This window comes from Heterocephalus glaber, unplaced genomic scaffold, assembly GCF_053883595.1.
Source record: "Heterocephalus glaber isolate CG9 unplaced genomic scaffold, H.glaber_assembly_v1.0 deba00000071, whole genome shotgun sequence".
Lineage (NCBI taxonomy): Eukaryota > Metazoa > Chordata > Mammalia > Rodentia > Bathyergidae > Heterocephalus > Heterocephalus glaber.
Genome location: NW_028258137.1, coordinates 308,539 through 327,415, shown reverse-complemented (window position 1 = coordinate 327,415; position 18,877 = coordinate 308,539). Strand labels below are relative to the sequence as shown.

At 57.0% G+C, this 18,877-nt stretch overlaps 1 protein-coding gene, 1 long non-coding RNA gene and 1 other non-coding gene across 3 annotated transcripts; 2 read left to right on the top strand and 1 right to left on the bottom strand.

Moving 5' to 3' along the window:
* Window positions 1–904: 904 nt before the first annotated feature.
* On the bottom strand, window positions 905–1,532 carry LOC147830572 (uncharacterized). Its single transcript, XR_015450254.1, has 2 exons — window positions 1,402–1,532; window positions 905–1,212 (listed from the first exon to the last, which is right to left on the bottom strand). It is a non-coding gene; the product is annotated as an uncharacterized LOC147830572 (long non-coding RNA).
* On the top strand, window positions 1,203–4,344 carry Rpl13 (ribosomal protein L13). Its single transcript, XM_004842636.4, has 6 exons — window positions 1,203–1,712; window positions 1,914–2,023; window positions 2,110–2,251; window positions 2,443–2,616; window positions 3,061–3,117; window positions 4,147–4,344. The coding sequence occupies exons 2-6, from the start codon at window positions 1,920–1,922 to the stop codon at window positions 4,303–4,305; spliced, it is 636 nt and encodes a 211-aa protein (XP_004842693.1). The 5' UTR covers window positions 1,203–1,712; window positions 1,914–1,919; the 3' UTR covers window positions 4,306–4,344.
* LOC147830571 (small nucleolar RNA MBII-202) lies at window positions 2,307–2,391 on the top strand. The gene has a single exon (XR_015449679.1). It is a non-coding gene; the product is annotated as a small nucleolar RNA MBII-202 (small nucleolar RNA).
* Window positions 4,345–18,877: the final 14,533 nt, after the last annotated feature.

Sequence of the window (18,877 nt, the reverse complement as noted above, 5' to 3'; positions counted from 1 at the left end):
ATTGCCCTTGTTTCATGATTGAACACACATATGCTAGATGGCAGAACTGAAATGTGAACTTCCAGGAGACTTGGACATTTGTGTGAACGGCTACCTGTACCCTTTTTACATGGTTTGTCTTCCTGATCATAGTGGCTTGTCTGTGAATACCAGCTTGATTTTTCTAACAACCAAGGATGTCTCAATGTGGCAAAGAATTATCAGCAACCTTTATTCAGTGCAGGACACAGGCCTCCACATGTTTTGTGTCGTGAAATTTTTTAAACACTGATTTTCACTAGGACAGATCCTGATTAGGAGGAAGGCAAGCAAGAAAGAGGGCTCTTGTAAAGGTTTACAGCTAGTAGTAGAGTGATGGTGATTTCAGACTTGTCCTGAATAGAAAGTGAACAGGGACAGACAAGGGAGTGCCTGGCTGCTTCCTGGTTTTTTGTTGCAGGTGAGAATGTGACATTTGCAGTTAGTCACTTTGGACCTCAGAAAAGTGACCTAAATTGGCCAAAGGCCAATGGTGCAGATTTGGTGATTGTGCAAATTAAAAATCCAATTAAAGTACTGAATGCCAAGCTTGAAGAAAACACCCAATAGCCCGGTGGATGCCTGCAGTCCCAGCACTTGGGAGGTCTCGAGTTTAAGGCTAGCCAAGGTTACATACGTAGTGTGTTCAAGGCCAGCCTGAACTACATAGCCAGACCCTGTCTCAAAAAACCAAAAAACAAAAACACCCAATAAAACTTAGCTGCCCCACACAGACTGGGGATGGAATTCAGGCCCTTGTACACGCTAGGCAAGCGCTCAACCCTTATTTATTGTATTTTGAGACAAGGTCTCTAAATTCCCCAGGCTTGGTTCAAATTTGTGATCCTTCTGCCTCAGCCTACCTATTACAGGATTCTCACACAGAGACAGGACACTGAGGCTTTTATTTCCAGGAAGCAACTTTGTTCGTCCCGGCATGGGCTCGGCTAATACCCAAAAGGCTGACCCACAAGCATAGCGTAATTTCACCTTTTACACAATTTTTGTCTCCCTTATATGCTAAGAGTACGGTTTATGTGACAAAGCCGTGTCAGAATTACATGGGAACGGATTGTGCCATGTTGTCTTCTCTTGACCTGAGGTCCTCACCACATTCCTTTGGGAGGGGTTCTACCGCATCCCAAGTAGCTGAGATTACAGGGGTGAGCCACCACGCCGGTGTGAAAGCCTCACCTAAACAAAGACGCATATATGTTCGAATTTTTAAAAAATAAACTTTAGCCCCCCTACCCGCAACTCCCTTGAATGTTCGAATTTATGCCAGGGAATAAATGCTAGGCTGACGAGGACGAAGAAATTTGAACGCTAATTTTAAATCAAAGGATTTGCCGTCTCCGCGCCATTGACCCACTGTGTCCCTACCAAGACTCCCCAGAGCTTTGGTCCGCCAGTCTTCCTGTGGCCTAGGCCAGCCCCGCTAACCCCCGCAGGAGAGTCTCGAGGCTGAAAGGACGCGATCACTGTAGCAGGGGGAGCAAGACTGCAAAGCTTCGCCACATCTGCCAGGGCGCGAGGGCAGCCGGGAGAGGCGTCGTCGTGGGGAGGTCACTTCCGCCTCTCCTGGATCTGATTGGTCTTAACGCTCCGGTTCTTCTAGTTGGCCAGACCTTCTACTATCCCAGGGTGCTTTGCGGCGTCGCTCCTTTCTGTTCGGCCTTTCCCCGGCGTAAGAGGTGAGTGTGTTCGCCTGCTGCCATCGGTCTCCATCTGCCCCCATCGGCCCCTCGCTGCTGTTTGGGTGGTCATGGAGGGCCCTTTTCGACGCCGTAGAGGGCGCCGGGCCGGGCCGGTCCCAGACTGACGGGCGGACTTGGGGCAGTGACCTGGGGCGCGCGTCCCCTCACTCGCCGTTCTTCTCTCCCTCGCGACCATAGGCAGCCATGGCGCCCAGCCGGAATGGCATGATTCTGAAGCCCCACTTCCACAAGGACTGGCAGCGGCGCGTGGCTACGTGGTTCAACCAGCCGGCTCGGAAGATCCGCAGGTGCGCGGCGGGCGGGAGGGCGTTCAGGTGGGAACGGGTCCCTGCGGTGTGGGGACAAAGTGACCGCCTGGCATCTCTCTGACCAGGCGCAAGGCCCGGCAGGCGAAAGCGCGCCGCATCGCCCCGCGACCCGCCTCAGGACCCATCCGGCCCATCGTGCGCTGCCCCACGGTGCGGTACCACACCAAGGTCCGAGCTGGCAGGGGCTTCAGTCTGGAGGAGCTGCGGGTGAGTGAGTCGGGCGCCTCCAGCCCGCCGCGGGGCTGCTCGGAGCTCAGTGAAATGATGACAATTCTCCGGAATCGCTGTACTGCTTTGATGAAAGCCCATTTGAACCCTTTTCCATCTGAGCACTGAGGGGGCTTACTGGGGCCTGTCCGGGCGGGGCGCCCTGGGCTTCATCCATGTCTGTCGGGCAGGTGGCTGGTATTCACAAGAAGGTAGCCCGGACCATTGGCATCTCGGTGGACCCCAGGAGGCGGAACAAATCCACCGAGTCCCTGCAGGCCAATGTGCAGCGACTGAAGGAGTACCGCTCCAAACTCATCCTTTTCCCCAGGAAGCCGTCGGCCCCCAAGAAGGGAGACAGCTCTGTGAGTGCAGCGGTCTTTGCCACTGGGAGGTTACCCCCCGGGGGGGGAAACGCTTCCTGTAGCCTTAGCTCTATGAGCCATGGGCGCCATGACCAGGATGGCTTTCCAGCCCAAAGAGCATGTCCTGCCGTGAGAGGTGCGAAATCCTCCTGAGATGTTTTGTGTCCAGAGACTTCCCGGGAAATTGGGCTGAATTCCGTCTGGGCTTCCTGTGGGTTGGGTCGGGGGTGGCTTTGGTTCGGGGAACCTCTGCCAGGACAAGAACGGTATCTGCCGGTTGCTGTTTTATCTGCGAGACAGGATATAGTGATGCATCTGTAGGGGTTCCACAGAGGGCTCGCTGTGGGGGCGTTGGTGCAGGACACAGCGTTTCCTCTGAATGACAGCATGAGGTCCTCCGGAGGGTGAAGCTAAGCTCACTTTACTTTCCCCATTAATGCGTAGGCTGAAGAACTCAAATTGGCCACCCAGCTGACAGGACCTGTGATGCCCATCCGGAACGTAAGTGGACGCTGCATTTACTCAGACTTGGGTAGTTATGTCACACTTCAGACGCCTTGGTGCTGACTGTTGACAAAGGATCAATCTGATGGACCTAGATGTGCTGGCTAAGATTTGTAGGTTGCAGGAAGCAAGGTCCTTTTAGCCTTTGAAAGAGCCGCCCTGATTTTTTTTTTTTTTTTTGGGTACTAGTGGTTGATCTCAGGACCTTGCGCTATTGAGGAAGGCGGCAGAAACCACTGAGTTAAATCCCAGGCCTTCCTTGAATTCTTACCAGCTGAGCTTTTGAAGATAGCCTGGTGACCTCTTTCAGAAACTTTTGGTGACTGCATTTGTCACTCATTCTGTTGTCCCCTTACTCCTATTTGAAAGGAAGCTCAGACTACAGCAGCCCTTTGGGAACACTGGAAACTTAGTGGCCTGCCCAGCAGGTGGCTGTAACCAGAGTAACTCAGCCTCTGTGTTCCACCTCGGTGCCTGTCTCCTTGGTTCCCCCCCTAGCACATTCTTCCTGGGGGACCTGCTAGCCAACTCAAGTGCTGCTTCTGGTTGTTGTTTTTTCCTTTTGTGACAGGGTCTTGCTACAAAGTTCAGCCTGGCCTTGAACTCGAAGCAATCCTCCAGCCTCAGCCTCCGAGTGCTGGGGTTAAGACATGCATCATCATACCTGTGTTCTGAATTATCCAGGCATGGTGACACATGCTTATAATACCAGCACTTGGGAGGCTGAGGCGGGAGAATCACGAGTTCAAGGCCAGGCTGAACTACACAGCAAGACCCTGTCTCCAAAAAATGCATAAAAATACCTTTTAAAAATTTTTGTTAGTGGATGTTTGCAGTTTCTAATAATATTGTGGGGAGTTGGTACATGTACATAATAAATCTTAATTGTTTTTATACATAAAGGTTTTTCCTTACATAGTTTTTGTGTATGATTACATACTGTAAGCAAAAGAATTGAGAGTCGGCTTTATTGACACACTCCAGGAGCACTGAGGGTGTGGGCTTGACTCCTGTAATCCCTCCTAGGTCTACAAGAAGGAGAAGGCCAGGATCATCACAGAGGAGGAGAAGAACTTCAAGGCGTTCGCCAGTTTGCGCATGGCCCGTGCCAACGCCCGGCTCTTTGGCATCCGGGCAAAGAGAGCCAAGGAAGCTGCAGAGCAGGACGTTGAGAAGAAAAAATAAGCACTGTGGGGGTCTTGTAATAAATTCTCAGAAAAGCTACAGCTGCACCCGGGCCCTGCCTCCTAAGTGGCTTGATGGGTGGCTGAGACTGCCTAGCTGGCGTGTCAGGCTTGTATTGCATTTGAGGGCTATTCGTGCTTGGTGATAAAGAGGGGTTAGATTTTCAGGATCCGTAAGGGGTTGGAATGGTGACTGTTAGGTAGAGTTGATGTTTGATTTTAAGTGCTAGTGGCCAAACCTGGACCCTCACATCTGCTAGGTGCACTGCCACAGAGTTGGGCCATCCAGCCTCAATGACTTTCATCCTGGTCCTCACCAAGGGCCTCTGTGTCCCATGCTGTTGTGTGGGGTTGGCCTTGGGCTGACCCTGCAGCCCTGTGAAGCTGTTCCTGTCCCACAGCCAGCTGGCAGCCAGGGTGATAGATTGACTCGGGTGACATGCTCTGAAAGTGAATTCTTGTGTCCTGGTTTCCCACCCAGCCTGCACTTTGGAAGTTGTTCGGCCAAGTCTCACCAGTTTCAGGGGACTGAGCCTACGTTTGCATCCCTGACCTAGATCTGGCTGTTGTCCAGGGACCCTTGGCTTGCTCTGCATGTTCCCATAGTGGTTAGGTTGGAAACCCCTGGAGAAGTTAGCCTGGCCCAGCCCCCCCAGTACAGTGCTAGGACAGAGGCCCTGCCCATCTGTGCTGGCCTGGACCGGGGCGGGGGTGGGGGGAGGCTCCAGGGCACCCAGGCTTCATGGCAGGGAGCTGACTGCCACAGGTTGGCTTCATGCCTATAGGGAACTGGGAAGGCAAAGCCCGGCAGCGACCCTCAGGACAGTCCCTGGGGTTAAGCAGCAGGGCAGGTTTGTGTCCTGCATTCGTGAAACGTTTTTCATACCTGCCAAGTGGGTTCAGAGCCGCCCAGCCCGTGCCTCTGGGGAGAGGTCATGTGTGTCTGAGCTGCAGCCCTCCTGAGGCTGAAGGCCATGCCTGCCAGAGACCCCTGCACTGCTGGAAGCGTAACTGCGAACCTCTGGGAGATGCCCGGGGGACTGGGCCAGCCCTCTGTCCTTGTGAGATGGGCAGGTCACAGGGTCCTCCTGGCCCAGAGCAAGTCCGGGATGTGCAGCAGCAATGTGAAGGGCACTGCCACAGTGCTTGCCTCATTTACTTTTTGGGGGGGGGGGGTACTGGGGATTGAACTCGGGACCTTGCACTTTTTTTTTGGTTGCTGGAATCACTGAGCTAAATCCCTGGCCCTAGTGCTCGCCTCATTTAAACAACAGGGTGGGCATGGTGTTACACACCAGTAACCCCAGCATTCTGAGGCTGAGTCAAGGGGGTGGCAAATTGCGGCCCAGGTTGGGTGACAGTAAATCCCTGTCTCAGAAAGGGGTAAGGAAGGGTGCAGCTCTGCAGAGGCCGGCCTCCCACCTCAAGACCATAGGTGCAGGTGCACCATGCAGATCAGAGAAGATTGTTGGGAAGCAGCAAGTGTGTGCTCTTAGCTGCCAGGTTGAGCCTACGCAGTGGACAGTGTCCCAGGGTGCTCTGTAGCCCTGTGCGGTCTGGGGCCTGCTGCACACCACAGGACAGTGCTGCCTGAAGTTCCCTAGGCAGCCACCAGGGGGTGAAGCCACCCTGCTTTTCCGAGGTTTCCACTGCATCCGATTGGAGTGGAGACCTTTGCTTGCCGGTTCTGGGGATTGCAGCCAAGGTCTTTGGGCTGTTGTACTCCTAGTCTTTTGGGGGAAGGGGGACTTGAGATAGTCTTACTAAATTGCCCGGGCTAGGCTTGAAAGTTGGTGTTTTCCTGCCTCAGCCTCCCAGAGTGCTGTGGTCACAGTCATGCACCCTTCACTGGCTCATTTTCTCGGTGTTGTCATTTTTCGAGTTAAGGAAATGCCTAGGGGTGTGGCTAGGTGGTAGCGTGCTTGCCCAGCACGTGTGAGCCAGTGGTTTGATCTCCAGCACTGCCAGGGAAAAGGTGGTACAAAAGCAAGCCCCACTTCGTGGGGGTGAGGTGTAATACAGAGCGTGCCTCTGTGCTCCAGACCCTGACTCAGGCCTCGCAAACACTCTGGCATCTTTGCTTTTGTAAAAACGGGCCACGTGGTGAGCTGTGCGTGCCCTGCTTGGTCCCTCGTGTGCCCTGGTTGGTTTTGGGCCCTTGACAGGTGTCTTACCTGCGGTCTGACAGGAAGAAGGCCGCTGCCTCTTCAGGCGCACTGGTTTCTTCCTGCGCTGGCCTAGAGCGTCTCCACCAGAAACAACAATTTATCAAATAAATTCAATGTAAGAATCGACTGGTTACCCAGGTGTGGTGTACATATCTGTGATCCCAGCCCCTAGGAGGCTGAGGCAGGAGGATCACTGAGTTCAAGGCCAGCCTGAATTTCATAGACCCTGCCTCAAAAAATCCACTGGTTGAAATGACACCTGCCCAAGTGACACTTGAGAGAGTCAGGATGAAAATATGCTTTCCAAGTGACGCTCAGGGTAAACTTACGTGGTTAAGAAAGTTTGTCAACTTCGGTCTAAGTTTACTTTTCATTTTCCTCTTGAGTTTGTGTTGGGGAGATGGGTTGGAGGGGAGGAGTGTCCCTCCGGGTGGAGGGCCGGGAGGCCATGGCTGCAGCTCTGCCCTGCAGGGTGGGTGGCCACCTTGCCTCCTGTGCGCTCTCAGGGTCTGCAGCAGAGTCTTCAGCTCCACCCTAGCCAGCAGGCTGCTCCAGGCCGGTTCCGGTGCTCAGCCCTACCCTAACCACTGGAGGCTAACCCTGACAGCCTAGCCCTTACTTAAACCCTAACTCCACCCCACATACTGACCCCAACCCTAACCCTCTGCCACGCTGGGGCAGCACATACACCACACCTAACCCCAACCCCAACACAAACCTGACCCTATCTACACCAACCTTAACCTCAGCCCCAGCCCAGGCTCCACCAGCCACACACGATGCGGGGACTGGACCGTCCTTACCAGGGTGCCTGGCTGTGGACCCCACAGTTTCCTCACCTTGTGCTGTCAGCAGGATCTGTTCTCATCATTTAGGCCAGGGCCTGGGTGATGGGGTGCTGCTGCCCACATAGGGCACGCCACCTCTGCCATCTGACGCATGACCGCACTGAGGTGTGCTGCCCTGAACCATGAAGGAAGGACTGGTGGGCAGGGTGTGTACAAGCTCCAGCGTGCCTGTGAATGCACATGCAGCAGGATGGAGGTCCAGGCTGGTGAGAGCAAGGTGTTTGGCGTCCCCGCCATGTCTGGTACGAAGCTGTGACCAGCCCGCTGTCCACGAGTGATGGAAGACACCAGTCTCCCCACCTACGCTGGGCTGACCTGCTGTTGACTGCACAGCCAACCTGACCCGGTGCCTTCCTGCAGACACAGTCCATGTCCACAGAGCTGCACAGAGGCGCAGGTGCCCAGGGCGAGGACCTCAGGCAAAGGTGGCCTTGGGTGTGTATGAATCCTGGGAAGCAGATGCCATTGAAGACCTCAACGGAGTCCATGCCGTTGACAGACGGCGGGGGGGCCTGCATCATCTTACCAGCGGGACTAGGAGTCAGGAGCTTCTGTCACTGAGGCTGACATGGGTCACCCCGGGTGGCTGCTGGCCCCTGGGGCCCAGGGGGCCCTTGGAGCCCATCTCAGGGAGCCTGCTCAGCTTTGCCTGTGGCTGAGGCAGGGCGGGCCCCACGTCCTCAGGGCACAGTACTGGGTGGTGGCCCTGTGTCCTCCCATGGCCCCCAGCTCATCCCTGCTCCTGGGCAGAGCTCTGGGCAGTCACCCTGCTGTGTGACCCCGTGTGCAGGGCCTGGAGCCCCTATGTCATCCCGGAAACGCACAGCATGGTGTGGCCAGCTCAGCAGCCGAGGTGACTCTCACTGCTGCCCAGGCTCTGCCGAGACCCACTCACTGGACCCTGTGGACTGGGGCAGGGAGCAGGGCGGAGCCCTGGGCTGGGGCTCTGGGCAGAGTGCAGGTGTCGGCAGCAGAGGCCCAGGGTTTGATTTTGCCGAGCCCATGCCAAGCTCTACCTGCTGGGCGAAGGGGGTGGTGGAGCTGCCTGGGATGGGAGGCAATGAGGGGCCACCTGTCCCGGCTCTCGGGACAGAGAAGCCAGCTGCTCTCTGCTGCCCTGGAGCCATGGTTTCTGTACAACTCCAGCAGCACTCTGGTGAGCATGAGCCCCTCCCATCCACCTCCCCCTGCACTGTGAGCCACCACTCCTGCCCACCACAGCCCTGCCCCTCCTCACTCCCACCCTAGCCTCCCGCCCGGCCTGGCCAGCATGGGGCAGGGTGAGCTTCCAAAGACTTGGGAGTCCAAGGCAAGAGACCAGTGTGAGGCCTCTGAGCTACGTAGTGAGGCCCTGTTACAGCTGTGTCTAGACGCCCCCAAAGCCCCATGAAGTTTTAGGTGGGGCTTTCTCAGAGGTGGCTGAATCTAGTGTGTGATTGACTCCTGGTGCAGTGCTAGGCCTGAGGGCACTAGGATTAAGGGTTTGAGTGCTGCCCACCCTAAGTAGTCTGCAGAAGATAAAAGAGGCAGAGAAAGATGTTGAGGGCCCCTCCCTTGCTCCTTTGCTCCCTTGTTGCTTTTGCTATTTTGTGCATTCCATGTTGTTTCTCCTTTTTGATGCCTGTCTGCGATGCCTCCCTGCCTCGGAGCCAGCTGGCTATGGACTGAAACCTCTACAAACTCTGAACTAAATAAAACTTTCCCCCTTAACTTTAGGTATTGGGTATTTTGTCTCAGCAACCAGAGAAAAGTAACGAAGACAGACCCTATCTCAAAAACCCAAATGAGGGCTGGGGATTTAGCTCAGTGGTTCTGGCGCCTGCCTCGAAAGCGCAAGGTCCTGAGTTCAATCCCCAATACCAAAAACAAAAACAAAAAGAAAAAGAAAAACTAAATGAGTAAGAAAGAAAGAAAGAAGAAAGAGCCTTCTTGGACCTGACCTTAGGACTGTCAGGCTTGACCTGGTCCTGAAATGGTTGATGAATTGCTCTTTAATTCCAAGATGCAGTTCCACAAGATACAAAACCCGTAACAAAGCAGGCAGCAGGTGCAGGTGCTGTCTCTGCCCCTCACAAGCCGTGCTGCCTGGGAGCAGATAGAACACAGCACAGGATGGGGTGTTCCCAACATAGAGATGAAACTGCAGAGCACAGCATCTGCCCAGTGCCAAGTCGCCTGGTAGCAGCCACACATCTGCCTTGACCGCTGCCCAGACCTTGACCAGTCATTTGCTCCGATCCCTGTATGTGTCAGACGTGCCAGACCTCTCTTCCAGTGCCCTGTGAAGCTTTCTGCCTCTTCTTTCCTCAGGACTGATGGCCTCTCGCGTGCCCTCCCTCCTCCTGCTCCCAGGTGGATAAAGTCTGTGCCTTGTTGCCTTCTACTTGCCTGATCTCACTCCTCTCCGCCATTGTTACAAAATGACCTTGAAGTTTCCCAACAGCCCCTGGAAAACCTCAAAGGATTTGTGCTCCCACCTTGCTACTAGAGAGCTGTTAAAGTGATTAGGTTTATATGATACTAAGTTCCTGGGAGCCAGGTGTGGAGGCTCACCCCTGTATCCCAGCTCTCTGGGAGGCTTAGGCAGGAGGATTATAATTTTAGCTCAGCCTGGGCAACTCAGTGAGTTAATGAGACTTTGACTCAAAATAAAAGATAACAAAGAGCTGGGATGTAGCTCAGTGCCAAGGCCCTGGGTTTCATCCCCTGCACTGGGGGAATGAGTTCCATGGGAATATCAAGCTGGGTAACAGAGAGAGGCTGCCCACAGACAATGCCGTGTGGGCAGCACAGGTTGGTCAGGAGCTTGAAACTCCTGGGGGGGGGGGTGCGCTAAGGGCCGAGCAAGAGCCTGGGACGGGCCAGGCTGGGGTCTCTCAGCCTCTCCCCTGGGCGGTTGTTGACGAGGTCCTTCACTTTACTATTTGCTCACTTAGTGCCTTGGGTTAGGGTTGGACACCAGTGGCTATTTGATCTCCTGGAGCAGATAGATTCACCCTCCCCTGGGCCATTGGTTCCTGCAGAGGTGCGGGGTCAGGGATCCAGAAATGCTGCTGAGGCCCTGGAAATGCACTGACACCTGCCCTTCCAGGGCGCCTCTTCATGTAATGCCAGCAGTCCTGACGCCAGGGCTTTCTTGACTTTCTTGCTTTGTTTTGAGTCTGAGGTACTGCGGATTGGACCTCGGCAGGTAGTGCCACCGGGCCACACGCCCAGCCCTCTCTAGCTTTTCATTTGGAGACAGGGTCTCAGTGAGTTGCTAAATTGCCCAGGCTGGGCTCAAACAAACTTGCAATCCTCCTGCCTCAGCCTTCTAAAGTACTGGGCTCACAGGTGTTTGGCACCACACCTAGCTGCAAACTGTGTTATTTTTAGAATAAGTGCTTGTTAGATCCCTAACCATGGCCATGTAGCCATTTTTGGTCTTTTTCATCCACAGATAGCTATTGTTCTACTCTGCTCATTTCCTAAATGCTCTTTTGCTTTAGATCAGATCTCGCTGTGTTACCCAGGCTGGTCTTGAACTCCTGGGCTCAAGATATCCTCCAGCTTCAGCCTCCTTTATAGCTGGATGGTCCTCCACCATGCCACTGCACACAGCTTCTAAACTGCTCTCGTCATGACCATCTGGCAGACTACATGACTTCAACAGGAAGGATGCTCTCAGAAGCCCAGGCAGGGCATCCAACAGCATTGCTCAGTGACTGAGATCGAAGTGCCGGGCGGAGTCAGGATTCCCAGTCCCAGTTAGAAAGGCCGGCGGGGTCAGCGGAGTGTGGTCACAGACAGAGCCATGCAGTCCTCTCTGCAGCTGGGTACACTGATAAAGTGGAAGCACAACTTCTGCGGCTTTTTGAAAATTGGCTCTTTGAGGTTCTATTTTTTGCGCATAAAAAGCCCTTTCTCTTTTTTCTTAAGCTATCAATCAATGATTCATAAAAATCTTGTACATTATTCTTTTGTTAATCAGCTTGAGACATTTATCTTTTTCTCCTAGCCTGATACATCCAAAAATTGAAAACTATTATCAAAAGCTCTTAAAGCCCTTGTCTCCTTGGCAGTACAGTTGTTTACAGTTTCAATAAGCAACTGTCCTCCTTGGCTTTGATGACAATGTCATTTAGAAACGAGGCATACACACAGACCAGCCCATGTCATTTGGGAGGCTGAAGCAGGAGGATTGGTGGAGGCCAGGCGTTCAAGGCCAGACCAGGCCAGGTCGGACAAGACAACACAGGGAGGCCCCATTGAAAAATGAGAGCGACAGAGACACAGACAGACACATAAAATCAGACCTGAACGCACAGTTTGCAGGAGCTCAGGCTGCCCCCATGGCGTGAGTGCTTACAAGTCCTTCCCAAAAGAGCCAGACTCGCCCCTGGCTCCGGGTGGAGGGACACAGCCTTCCTTCCCTCCCTTCAGGCCAAGGCAACTTCTGCTGTTTGACCCCGGGAACCCTGCAGTTGCTGAAGGCCAAGTCTGTGGTGAAATCCTGGCTCAGCTCCCTGCCCCATGCCCTCAGAGCCCCATGCCAGACGTTTGTGAAATTCCCAGCAAACCTAAAGCACTGCACACTCTCCCCATCCAGCTTCACAGACCTACACAGTCGGGCCAAATTCCAGGGGACCAAGTCCTTTCTTCCAGATAATCCATCTCACCTTCCAAGGACTGGTTGAGAGCATGCCCCGGAGGGACCCCTCATGAGGTTCGAGGCCCAGCTGACTGGTCTCCAGCGTTCGACCTGAACTCCTAGGAGCCCAGAGCGGACACTTCATGGCCTTGGCCTTTGCCTTAATGCCAAACACAAACACCTGTGTGCTCGATCACAAGCCGAGGACCACCTGGGCCAGCAGAGCTGGGAGGGGCAGCGCGCTCCTTCTGGACCTGGGAGACAGCTGAGGTCTGCAGTCCTGGCCTCCAGTCGGTGCCGGAGACTGCAGTTGGCACTGCCCGCTCATGGCTGAAGCTCAGCATCGACCACTGTCGGGTCCCCTGGCTCTCCCCAGCCAGCGGGAGGACATGGGAGTCTAAGGCAAGGCCCTGAGGCCAAGGATGGCGCCGGATGGACAGTGCCGGTGGCGCCGGGACCGGTTTTGTCTCAGAGAGGACTTCCGAGACTTCTGAGCACTGGTGCCTGTTCTGTGATGCTGTCCCCTCCACCCATAGGTGCTGTGGACTCAACCGTGGACAAGCCCAGTAAGATCCCACCCTGAGAGCTGGCCGCAGAGGTGAGGGACATGGGGACGAAGAAAGAAGGTGCGACTGGAGCAGAAAGGGAGGAGGCCTCATGGTTTCCAGCAGCTCAGAGAGGTCTCAGTGGGGCCTTGGACACAGACAGCAGTGGCAGGGCCCTCAGAGGGACGAGTGGAGGGAGAGGGACGATGGCGGCAGGCCTCGGGGGTCCCAGACTCTGGGCTCAGGAGGGACCGGCTGCTAGGCTGAGGATGCTGCAGGACGAGTGGGCAGCAGGGAGCTGCCCTGAAGTGGCCAAGACCCTCATGGGTGCGCAGGGCCGAGGAGGCGTCGCCCACTTTTGCCCATCACCCTGTGCTCTCGGGGCAGCTGCCAGCACATCCTGGGGAGACCAGGGCCAGTCTGAGAGGATTCTCCCGGGAGAGGGGTCAGAGCTGGGCCCCAGGGCAGCTGGGAGGGGGAGCTGTTCCACCAGGGTGGAGACACTGCAGGCTGCTGAGCCGACGGATGGGTGGACAGATAACAGCTGAGCTGGGAAGCACGGGTCAGGTTCGGGGTGAGGTGGGGAGCAGAGAGAGGGCACGCCAGCCCGTCTTGGTGTGGGCACTCTTCCACTCCCACCTGAGGGCCAGCCACACCCTCTTCCCTCTTAAATAGCTTTCAGAATTAAAAACAAATGCAGGGTGGGATGTAGCTCAGTGGTGCCGCTGCCTGCCTCACAAACGCAAGGTCTTGAGTTCGATCCCCAGTACCAAAAACAAAAAAAAAAAATGCAGATGCCAAAGCGGACCCGGTGCCTCCTTGCTGGCCTGAGTCCCCAGTGGGCAAGAGGGGAACCAGAGCCTCCCTCTGCAGACCGCCCAGGACCAGGGCAACGGTTCCCAGGCAGAGGGGGGTGGCAGGAGAAGGGGTCTTCTTGCTTGAGGCCAGGGCTGATGGGGTGGGGACTCTGGGCATCGGGGGTCGCTGAGCGAGGGGGTGGAAGCTGGTGGCCTCTGTGGGCCAGAGGAGGCCAGCTGTGAGGGACCCCTCAGCTCTGACCCCTCAAAGACAACACAGGGCCCAGGGGTGGAGCCCATGACAGCTCCCGCTCCTTCCGGAACCTGGCTCCAGGGCCACGGAGCATGGAGCCTGGGTCCCCAGGAAGCAGTGGCTCCGGCAGGCCTCTTCCCAGGACTTCTGCTGGAACGAGAAGGGAGCCACAGCCCCCAGCAAGCAAGGCTGGGCCAGAAGTTCTGCAAACAAAGGAAAGCAGGGCTGGGACTGAGCAGGTTCCAGCCGGGAGCCCCCACAAATAGGCGCAGACACACAGCCAGCGTCTGTCCCGAAGCAGGTGGAGGTCCTCAGGGGCCATCCCTGCCCCCATCCTTCTTTGCACCTGCTTCAAGGACACGAGCTCGAGCGAGCCTCCCTCCATGCTGCTTGAGTCCTGCTCCTTCTCCAGACCTGGCTTTGTTCTCCCGTGGGAGCACAGAGCAGCAGGCTCATGCCGTCCCCCGCGGTGTCCCGCCTGTGACCTCTTCCTCCCGTCCTCCAGGAGACGCCTCTGAGCCAGCCCAGCTGGCCGCCACCGGGCCTTCGCTGTCTGTGTCCACAGCTGCACCGGGCAGCCGCCTAGCCTCAGCCAGCCCAGGGAGGGCGCTCCAGCCCCAATCCTTTTAAATTTCCCAAGAGAAGTCAGTGAGTCCCTGAAGCCCAAAGGGACAAGTCGAGCTCTCCAAAGGTTCAGCTTGATTCGTTTTCACTTTTGCACACTTTTCGAGATCACACCCAGGTCACTGAGATAGGGATTGGTCGTGTCCTCCCTGAAGCCTCCCTCGATCCTCCTGACTTGGTTCCTGGCTTGTGCTGGTTTACAGGACTTGTGTCCAGAGCGCATCAGGAACATCATCCAAGTGGCCTGGCATGCAGTGCGTGCATCCGTGATGCCTGGCTTCTCCCCTCCTGTTGTGTCCCTGTCGTCAGACCAGCAACAGCCCCTTGGTGACCTGTTGCGATCAGCGTTTCCCCGCTGTCTCCACAGCAGTAACTGCACGGACCGACCCCAGGGTCCGGTGTGGGAACCCTGATTCTACTGCGGCGGCTCTCAGAGGCAGGGGCTTGGAAGGTCACCAGGTAGAGCCCCGCTTGTGGGATTAGTGCCCTTAGGGAAGACCCCAAGACTTGCCGCGCTCCATGTGAGGAGGCCAGGAAAGGGCAGGGGTTAGCAGGCGAGAAGTGGGCCCTGCCCAGCAGCTGCATTTCCCGCACCTCATCCTGGGAGCAGCAGCAGGTGGGAGGAGGCGGGGCGAACCTCTCCCCCACCAAGGGCCCAGGTGTGGGAGGCAGCACGGGCCTCGCGTGTGGGAGCACTGTGGCTCAGTGGTGCTGTTGTGTGGACCACACTTTGCTTACTGGGTCATCAGCGGACACCTGCGTTGTTTCCACTTTGCTTCTCTGTGCAGTGCTGGGTGTGGGACAGGGTGATGATACCCCAAGGCCCTTCCACTTCCGGGCAGCAGCGAATCATGATGCTGTGAACACCTGTGTACAAGTGTCTGTGTAGATTGGCCTGTAAGTCTTAGGTACTTTCCAGTACACACGCTGTGTTCTCACAATTAAAATGTGTAATTAAACTGGGCGTGGTGGCGCACACCTGTATCCCAGCACTCACGAGGCTGAGGCAGGTGGATCGCCTCAAGTTTGAAGTCACCTTGGGCTACACCACGAGCTCAAGGCCAGCCTGAACTACCTAGTGAGACCCTGTCTCAATAAAGAACACAAAGCAAAACGTGTCTTAAAAAGGGTGAGGAAGATGTCCATGGCCTGATTTCGTCAGTCTAAGGTCTGATTTAGGGCCTAGAGCCACCAGGCAGCCAGGCGCAGCCACATCATCCGCACCTCGCCCCTTCCCTGTCCCCAGCCTGCCCTCTCGTCCCCCTTCTCTGCCTGCAGTCCAGACCCAGCCAGAGGCCTGGGAGGAGAAGCAGCTGGTGGGGCGGGGTGAGGTCCATGAGGGTCCACTGCCGGGGGCGGGGGGCAGGCGCTGGCTGCAGACAGGCCGCTGTCACCATAAAGGTGAGTGGGCTGCGGGCGAGGGTCTGGTGGGCATCCGAGGCCATGCTGCCAGGGAGCAGCTCTCAGGGTGGGGCAGGTGTCCCTGGATGAAGCAGGAGCCGGGAGCCAGGGACAGATATGCAGGGGTGGGCCCACCACAGGTCACCCGTGGATCCCGGAAGGTGACAGAGCCATTTTTAGACTGCTCGACCACACATGCAACCTTCACTCTGGGAGTGGCAGTGGGAGAAGGCGAGGGAGGAGGAGGACCTGGCAGCCCTGGGGTTGTGGGAGGCGCATGGCTGTCCTTGAACAGCCATGCGCTCCCCTCTGAACAGTGGGGACATCCTTGTGTCCACTGCAAGGGCACAGCCCCTACCCTCTCTTGGCCCTCGGCACAAGGCCATGCAGACTCCACATCCTGGGGCCACAGTGCTGGGAGCTGCATCCCCTGGGCTAAACTCCCACTTACTGGGTCACGAAGGACCCCTTTATGGCTCAGCCCCACCATGTCCCCTATAGGATCTTGTCTAGGGCTTGATCCAAAATCAAGTGATGTTGAGAGGTGCTTTTTGCGAGGAACCTGTCTTCCTTCTCTGCTCGCCCCAGTCAACTTCCCGTGTGGCCATTGAGAGGTCACAGCCCCAACCCAAGGGATGGGGTCCAGGTCCTCGCCGTACACCAAGAGCTGCACAGGGAGGGGGCAGACCCCGGCCTGTTGCAGTCCCTTGTGCCTTGGGGCTGCTCTCAGAAGACTTCAGAGGCCCTGCCTCAGGCCCCAGCTGCGGCTGCTTGTTGGAGGCCTGGGCAGGAAAAGTGCTGGCCCCCACCAACGTGCAGGGGCCTCACCTGCTCTCCCAGGCGTAGGCCCGGTGTGCTGAGGGCAGCTCTTCCTGGGAGCTCAGGGCCAGGTTCGAGGGAGTTCAGATCCTGTGGTGGCCAGCGGAAGGGTGGCACCATCTGAGGCCAGCTGGGCCTGGTGTGAGTCACAGGAGGGAGACAGCAGAGGGAGGTCAAGGTTCCCATGGTCCCTCCCATCAGTCCTAGAGTTTAGACCCAGGAGCTAAACTCCTCCCCTCTGGATCTCATGTAGCCCTCGGTCCACAGGTGCCACTGTGCCTCAGTTTACAGAGCTGGGAAGCAGCAGGGGCTTCACTCCTGGTCCACCCGGGGCAAGGCCCCGACCAGCCCCTAGTGTGCTGTTGGGACCTGGCCACCAGGGGGCAGCAGCCACAGTCCCCACCACCCAGTGGTCTCTGCTTCCTGCCCAGGCCTCTGGGGAACAACCCTGAGTGGCCCCAAGTCCCTGCCGGCCTCCAGGAGGCTGTGCCGGGTCAGAGATCATAGACAGCACGCTGAGGCCTAGGGTCCTGGCATGTTCACACACATGTCCTCCAACCTGGACGACTGGGTGCTGTCTCTGTCCCACGGACCAGGCCCTGCGGTCCTGACCCTGGCTCTATATCTGAAGGAATCTGCTGATCAAGACCAGGCCCGATGCCAGGGAGATAAGGCGGCCTCGGAGGACCTGCTCCACCCAGGCAGAGGCCCCATCACCGCCAGGGCCACCTCCACATCCTGGCCCTGCGTGACCGGAGGATTGTGTCCTCGGAGCGGACCTGCAGGCGCCGTGCCAGAGGGCTGGTGCCGAGGTTGGCAGAAGACACCTGAGTGTCCTCCAGGAGCCTGGTCTTGCTCTGAGGCTGTGGCCACTTGCAGCCACCAGGAGGAGCCTAGAGCCAGGAAGGCTCCAGCCTGAGGGACTGGCTACTTCCTCCCACCCCCAGCCGGCCTCACCAGCCCACCCAGGCCAGCCTTGGGACACTGGCCAATTGCCGAGCAGGCTTGGAAGGCTGTGTCTGCTCCTCAGCCCTGCGCCCCCTAACTCACTCTGGGCCTGGCGGGCGGGAATGCAGGGGTCCGACCTGAGGTTACGGTGGGGCACTATAATGAGCCAGCAACAAGCTGTCTCGGCCTGAGCAGCACAAGAGAGTGGGCATGCCTGGCCAGGGGACTGAGTTCCAGGAAGAGGATGTTGGGGCGGATGCCAAGGTCCCCTACCTCCTGAGAGGCGTGGGCTGTGCTCCCGGAAGGAGGTCCATCTATACACACTGCCAGCCCCAAAGGAGGGCCACACTTGTGCTACCTCTGAGGTGGTACCAAGACCCTGCATTTATGGGGTCCCCCTGTCCTCCCCGTCCCTGTCCCTTGATTTCCCTGAGGAAAGTCAAGGAACTCAAGATAGCTCGTGAAGCCCTGCCCCCTCCCGCCTCTCCCCACCCTGATTCCCAGGGCCCTTGGCTCCAGTGGGCCCCATGCCTGTCTATACCCATGGCTACTTGTGGGGCTGAATCTCCTGTGGCCATATCTCCTCTCCCAGAGACCCCAACACCGCAGGCCTCAGGTACCCTGCATTCCACCCTGGTGCCAGAGCCTCATCGACCGGCTGCAGCTCAGATGTCCTCTCCGGGGGCTTTCAGCAGGAGATGCACTCCCCGGGGACAGCACCGGCCTGTGCGGCCCCAAGCCCTGGTGTGCCACTGATTCCTCCCACAAGGGCCCGGACACTCTCAAGGCCTCCCCAGAGCTCAGGCTGGGGAAGCTGGGATTTCGGCCGGCAGCCCCCCGTGACAGGGTGGGGAGAGAAGGGAGCATTTGGTGCCCTGTGGTACTGGGAGTCCCTGCCCTGCCTCACTCTCTCCAGGCCAGTAGTGTCCTCTGGGGCCTCTCTGCGCCCCACAGCTAGCCCAGGGTCTCTGTCGGGGCCCCTGATCCCCCACACACTGCATGGCTCTCCTGCCTGAACCCTCATCACCTCAGCTTGAACCTAGGTGACTCTGCCCCTGTCTGGCCCCACAGCCTTGCTGTGTCCCCTCTGAGCCCCAGGCTCAGACGCTTCCTGGCATCCCTTCTTTTATTCTTTTAGTTTATTTACTTATTTAATTTTTTGAAACAGGGCCTTGCTGTATTGCCCAGGGCCACCTTGAACTCCTGATCCTCCTGGTCCTGGCCTCTCATGAGGCAGGGGTCCCCTCCCGCCATGGAGATGTTCCACACAGGCCTGAGCAGGCCAGGGGCTGCCACAGCAGGAGCCAGGTCTCCCCTCCCTGGGCGAAGCCAGGACAGGCCCGCGCCCCCCTGCAACTCCACTCCTCCAGGGCCCTGGGGAGATTCTCACCCTGGGCCACCAGCCTCCTGTGGTTTTGAAAGTCCTGCCAGAGGACATTCCAATCCAAGATTGCATCTGACATCTTAGTAGCTGGAAATGGGGGGAGTAGGCCTCGCCGATTTCAGATAAATAAAACGAGGACTCCCAGCCCCTCGGCCA

Excerpts from the sequence above, each read along its gene's own strand:
- Rpl13 (XM_004842636.4), top strand. The coding sequence starts at position 1,920 with ATGGCGCCCAGCCGGAATGGCATGATTCTGAAGCCCCACTTCCACAAG. Across the intron at positions 2,024-2,109 it reads CCGGCTCGGAAGATCCGCAG|GCGCAAGGCCCGGCAGGCGA; the intron begins GTGCGCGGCGGG and ends CTCTCTGACCAG. Across the intron at positions 3,118-4,146 it reads CTGTGATGCCCATCCGGAAC|GTCTACAAGAAGGAGAAGGC; the intron begins GTAAGTGGACGC and ends AATCCCTCCTAG.